The 5,998-nt window shown below is 31.4% G+C and overlaps 1 protein-coding gene across 1 annotated transcript; it reads left to right on the forward strand.

The window, feature by feature from the left end:
* Positions 1 to 4,601: 4,601 nt before the first annotated feature.
* LOC111617074 lies at positions 4,602 to 5,955 on the forward strand. Its single transcript, XM_023358409.1, has 2 exons — positions 4,602 to 5,004; positions 5,075 to 5,955. The coding sequence occupies exons 1-2, from the start codon at positions 4,637 to 4,639 to the stop codon at positions 5,886 to 5,888; spliced, it is 1,182 nt and encodes a 393-aa protein (XP_023214177.1). The 5' UTR covers positions 4,602 to 4,636; the 3' UTR covers positions 5,889 to 5,955.
* Positions 5,956 to 5,998: the final 43 nt, after the last annotated feature.

The raw sequence follows: 5,998 nt of genomic DNA on the forward strand, positions 1-5,998 counted from the left end.
GAATAAAATATAATATGAAATAAAGGTTTAAATAATTTGGAACATTTTTATACATAATTTCTTTTGAATAATATTTCTTTAAATGTAACCTTGATAGTCTAATAACACTATTTTAACGAATCTTGTGATGAAGTACTTAAAACATGAGGATAAAATTAAAAATATGATTTCTGTACTTATTAACAGAGAATATTTCTAATGGGCAAGCAGCTAAATATATAATACCAAACACATTTAGTTGGGTAGTTGCTGACATGCTATTGTCAGCAGTGTCAGAGAAGATTTGCAATAATTTTTTGATATGTCAAGGACTGATAACATATCGTATATTCATATATTACACCAAGGAAAATGGAAAGGGATAAATGTCGTTGACAGAATACAATCCCCTGAAGTGGACATTCACATCTCTGTAAAAGACCTTTTCTGAAATTCTCTAGATTTTCAAGAAAATGATCAATACGGAATGGCTTCAAATTAAGTGATTATCGTGTATAATGCGCACCCACGGTTTTAGCCCAAACTTTTGGGAGAAATCTTTCCTTTAAACTTCTAAATTCAAATCTTTGTTTATATTTAGGTACTTGTTTTTATTATTATTATTATTATTATTATTATAAAGGAATTTTAGCATTTATTTTTTAACATACGATAGGAGAAATTTTATATAGGCCTAACAAGTAATTACAAAACAAGAATAGATCTTGTCTAATTATAATATAATTAAATTGGAAATATTTTGTTCAGACCAACAATGATCGAATACCGTATCTGATATTTCTACATTGTTCTTTGAATAATCAACAAGAGAAGTTAAATTTATCTCGATTGTCGTTTTTATATTTAATAATTATACAGAAATACGAAGATAAAACGGCAAAAGAAAGTTATTGAATTTGTAACAAGCATTTATTTAAGTATAAATGCTTGTTACAATTTACAATTTCGGCATGTTATTTTCAGTAAACAGAAATTGAAAATGTATATCATTTTAAAATAAAAAGATAGTTTTAAAATATCTTTGAAGTGTTTTAACATTATCGCTACAATTAAAAATAGAAGCAAAGTACAGTCGTATTATAATCAAGAATGTAATCAGTTTTGTGACGTTCACGGAACCGATCGATCTTAAGAAAATACGTACGAAAAGTATTGTTTATTCTGATCAGAAATTCGATTTTATCATCATTTTTCTTTCGATCTTTATATATGTAGCTTATAAAATAACGCTAAAAGTGCTAACTAATAGGAATAATAATAATTGTTGACATTTACATACTAATATTTTTTACGTAAATAGGATTTCGGGACGTCGGCCATAATTAATAAACGAAAAAGGAAAGCCGAAGAAAAATTTCGTTAATATTCAGATCGGATATGACAAATTTTCAAAATATGACTTTTATACATTAATAAAATCGAAATTAAATCCATCAAAGTCACTTTTGTTTACTCTCGCTTCCGGAACTATGCTACAGTGGCATCGGTTTTTTACTTTCTTGGTTGTTATATATAACAGAGGGAAAGTACGGCGATCGGTCAAAAAATGACCCCCCAAGATTTTTACAGTTTTGGTGAAAAAATGCAAAAAAATTCGAAGGTAATTTATAGAAGTTTGTGTGGGGGCACGATTGTGTTCACCCTCTTTGAAGCAATAACTCCCGTACTTTTTGTCAAAAATCTCTGAAATTTTGCAGTTAGATTTCTTTATTAGGGAGATTGATGTCATTAAATTTTGGTGGTTAAAGGTCGAAGGGGTGGGGAGATAATGGGGTTCGTATGTATCTCCAGTAGGGTCGGACTTAATGATGATTTTACTCGTTATTCACATTTACAATTTTTTATAAAGCCCATTTCTACCCTCAAAATTAAGCTTTTTGTTATTTTATAATAGTTAAAAATACAAAAGTTTTTTAATAAAATATGATAACAGATAATGCCACCAAAATATTAAANAATTGCCAAAGCGTAAGAAGTAAACCTGATTGTCCAAAACGTTCATGTAGGCGTAGGCATTCAATTTACCAGGAACAGCATGCAAAGGTCCCTGGCCATACAACGAAAAATACCCCCAAAGAAGAACACCACCATTACCACCACCACCACCACCGAACTTGTCCGGTTCATTATTGTAGAGTAGTGTATTATACTTACACAATTATCTGACTTATTTAGAGAAATTAAAGCAAAAATGGAGATATACACCTATTTATTTATATTCAACACAAATTTAGGGTATGTGTACGAAGGTATACGAATATATATTAAATTGTAATAAATTTCAAGTGATAAGTGTCTATCGTTTAAATAACCCAATGTTTATTGTTTTTATCATCTTATTTTTTATGTTCAGACGAACCTAAAGATGATGATAAATGCCTCAGGAATAAGAAAATTTAAATTTATTTCAACAAATTATTTGTCTAATATCTTCTACGGTTTAGCACGAATGTGAAGTGCTCGAGGTAATACGTACAGAAGAGAGCAGCCATGAGAAATCTATGGCATTGGCAACGTGATTTTATTTTAATGTTTTCATCCTCTTCATGTTATGCAACCCTAATTAAGTTGAGATTAGTGAAGAAGAACAACCAAACTAGTAAAAAGATGAAAATAAACCAGTGAATATCCAGGATTTTGAGATTAAGGATGCTACTCAAGGCAGATGATTCAAGAGCACCAAGTCGTTTTTAGGAGAATGTTATTCAGTCTTCATTTTGAGGGTGATGAATTTTATTTTTTTTTAATTGTAAATGCTAACAATAAGTAAAATATTCACTAAGTCCGACCCCACTGGAAATACGACACGTAAACCCCATTATCTTCAAAATCATCTGTGACGTAAATTAAAAATGAAACAAGGAGCAGACAAATAAATTTAAGATTATAACAGTGACATTGAATCGTTAACTAATCATATCTTGCATTATTTATTTTAATTTAGGACTGTATACGTCTTGAATAATTTAGATTAGTTTGACATTTATACCGATATAATGTTATAAAACTTAAAATAGAAATTTTGTAACAATGATGCAATTTTATATAATTACTTTCACTCTTAAACAAATATCAAAATAATTATAATTAATTATAATTCTATGGACTATTGTTAAATCTAAGCAGCCTTTTAACACATTTACTATTATAATATATAATGTAGTCTATATATGTATATTGTGTATGGTAGTCAATACAGCACAAAAATGAGCAGCAAAAGGTTAATAAAAGTATTATAAATGTATATGAACTCGAAATTCTGGAATATCTTGTTTAAAATGTGTTTGTTTTCAATTATAACTATATGTATTTACATGAAATTTTCCTCATATCAAGTTATGAAGTTTCTTAGTCTTATATACCGTATATACATAAACACAATTTGCATGTATAAACACAGAAACGGGATAGAAAATTCAGTTTAAAGTTGGAAATCAGAACGATTGTATTTATGTCTAAATCACTTCAGTAAATATTACACTTTTTCTATGGGGACGTCTCGCTAATCTCCATTTATTTTCAAGTGAAGATTAGAAAAGATAATACATTCTCTTATCTTTCAGTTCTCTTATCTGCTATCGGAGTGGGGTAAAACTATTGCAGAGATCTGGAAAGTCGTTAAATTTGACAGACTTGTTGTTCAAATATTTAATAAACAATTAAGAAAATAGTTTACGAAATACGAAGTAATTTCTCAAAGAAAATTATTTCAAAATACAAAATTAAATTATTAGATGTGTGTGTCCGCAGAAAATTTTTCTTGGGGGAGGCAAAGCTTTGAGACAAATAATTACGTCAATAAATTTTGCCACTAATTCAAATCTGGCAATGAACGATTAATATTAATTTTATATTGATAAGATTAAGATTCAGTGCTTGGGCCTAGTTAACAAGGAGGTCAATTTCCTAAGATTTATCTAATAAATGTTAAGGGAGCTATTATGGGCAATATTTCTCGAACCAACAGTACGATTTTCCTGAAAATTTCTGCAAATATTTATCCCTAATACACAAATCTCAATGGAAAATTTCAGAAATTTTCGTTTAAAGGTAGAGGAGTTATTAAGGTTTCAATAGGGTAAACAAAATTGTGCCCCCTTTCACATTCACATGAAAGTAAAAATGACACAAGTGTATATTCAATTTAATATTTACAAGTTATTTTAGTTATGTAATTATGAAGCAATATTTAACATATTTATTTTAATGTAATCGGTTTTTAAGTAAACAAATATATTAAACAATTCCTTCAATTGCGTAAATAAATTTGATCTTGACTTCATCAGAAAGTTCGTATTGTCGCTCGAAAATCGTGATTAAAACAATTTTTGCGTCATATTTTCCTTCTGTATACATCACACGACCAGGATATAAGATAAGGGGTTAGGTGTGTTTCAATTTCTGAAAGATAATACGTGAAATATTGTTAAATGACATTAGCGATGCAAATTCTGGATGTTACCGTTGGCAATAGTTTTCTTATCAATACTTATCATAACAGCTAAGAAATTATTTACCATCCGTCATAAAAAGGATTTAGATAAATTAAAGGGGTGAAATTCACCCGTTTCCAAGAAATATATCTCGCAGCCTAATATAAATACTCAGTACAGCGCGACCTGAAAATACAATCAAAATGATGCTGAACATTCTAGCTGCAATTTCATTACTAACTCTTAATTTTTGTCTAGTCGCTTCACAGTGGGACGATTACTGTGATGAAGATCGATGTAAATTGCCCATGTGTTTGTGTGGTAAACAATCTCCCCCCTCTGGAATGGAAGCCAAAGATGTCCCTCAATTCGTAATGCTAACCTTCGATTCTGCTGTAAATTTTAACAACTTTATCTTCTATAGAGAGCTGATATTAAGAAGTGGTAGGAAAAATAAAAAAAGTGGATGCCCCATCACCGCTACTTTCTTCGTTTCGCATGAATATACCGATTATACCCTTCTGAATCGTTTGTTTAGCAGAGGAAACGAAATTGCCGTGCATTCTATAAGGTAAGTTTTCATAGATTTTATTATAATGAACACTTCTTTTCTTCGATCTGATTCATATTTTCATTATTAGCCATTCGCCGATCGTAGACAAATGGAAAAATATGAGTTACACGCAATGGAAAGATGAAATTTCGGGTATGAGAACCATTATCTCGAAATTCGGACTCATACCAGAAACTAAGATTAGTGGTGTACGGGCTCCTTTCTTGCAAACGGGAGGCGATACTTACTTCGATATGTTGTCAAATGAAAAATTTTTGTACGATTCTTCCACTCCTACCTTGCGTAGAGCTGATCCTCCTTTATGGCCTTACACACTGGACTGGGGTCTACAGCAAGAATGCCAAATCGAACCGTGTCCCAGAAAATCGCACCCAGGCATATGGATGGTGCCGGTAGTCAATTGGTTTGGACTTCCTCAGGTAGATAAAGTAACGGGGAATGTATTCGAACAACCTTGCGCCATGGTAGACGGATGTACCCCACATCCAACTACAGTAGAGGAAACTGTTAGTTACTTAAAGAAGAACTTCGACAGGCACTACCATTCCGAGAGCAGAGCACCTTTTCCCATTTTTCTAAGAGAGGGTTGGTTGCAAAATAGAAACAGGAAAGAGGGTTTTCTAAAATTTGTCGACGAACTACTGCAAATGGATGATGTTTACTTTGTCACGGTCCGAGACGTAATTGATTATTTACGCGCTCCCAAAAATCTAACTGAGTACAACCAAACGTGTTTTAAAATGTCCAGCAAATGCCCCGCTCGCAGCTGTAGTTATAGAATGAAAGACACCGGAGCAGAAAGAATAATGAAATCTTGTGTTCGATGTCCCTCTTCCTATCCGTGGGTCGGTAATCCTACTGGAGAAAAAACCAACCCTTAAGCTAAACGCCATCAAAAACTGTTTGTTATTTCTAATGTTTTATTAAATATGTCTTCAATTTTATATATTTATATTGTCTTTTGCATTTAATCTCATACAATTCACCGGGG

Source organism: Centruroides sculpturatus, unplaced genomic scaffold (genome assembly GCF_000671375.1).
Source record: "Centruroides sculpturatus isolate CEXI.00-Female unplaced genomic scaffold, Cexi_2.0 scaffold4697, whole genome shotgun sequence".
Lineage (NCBI taxonomy): Eukaryota > Metazoa > Arthropoda > Arachnida > Scorpiones > Buthidae > Centruroides > Centruroides sculpturatus.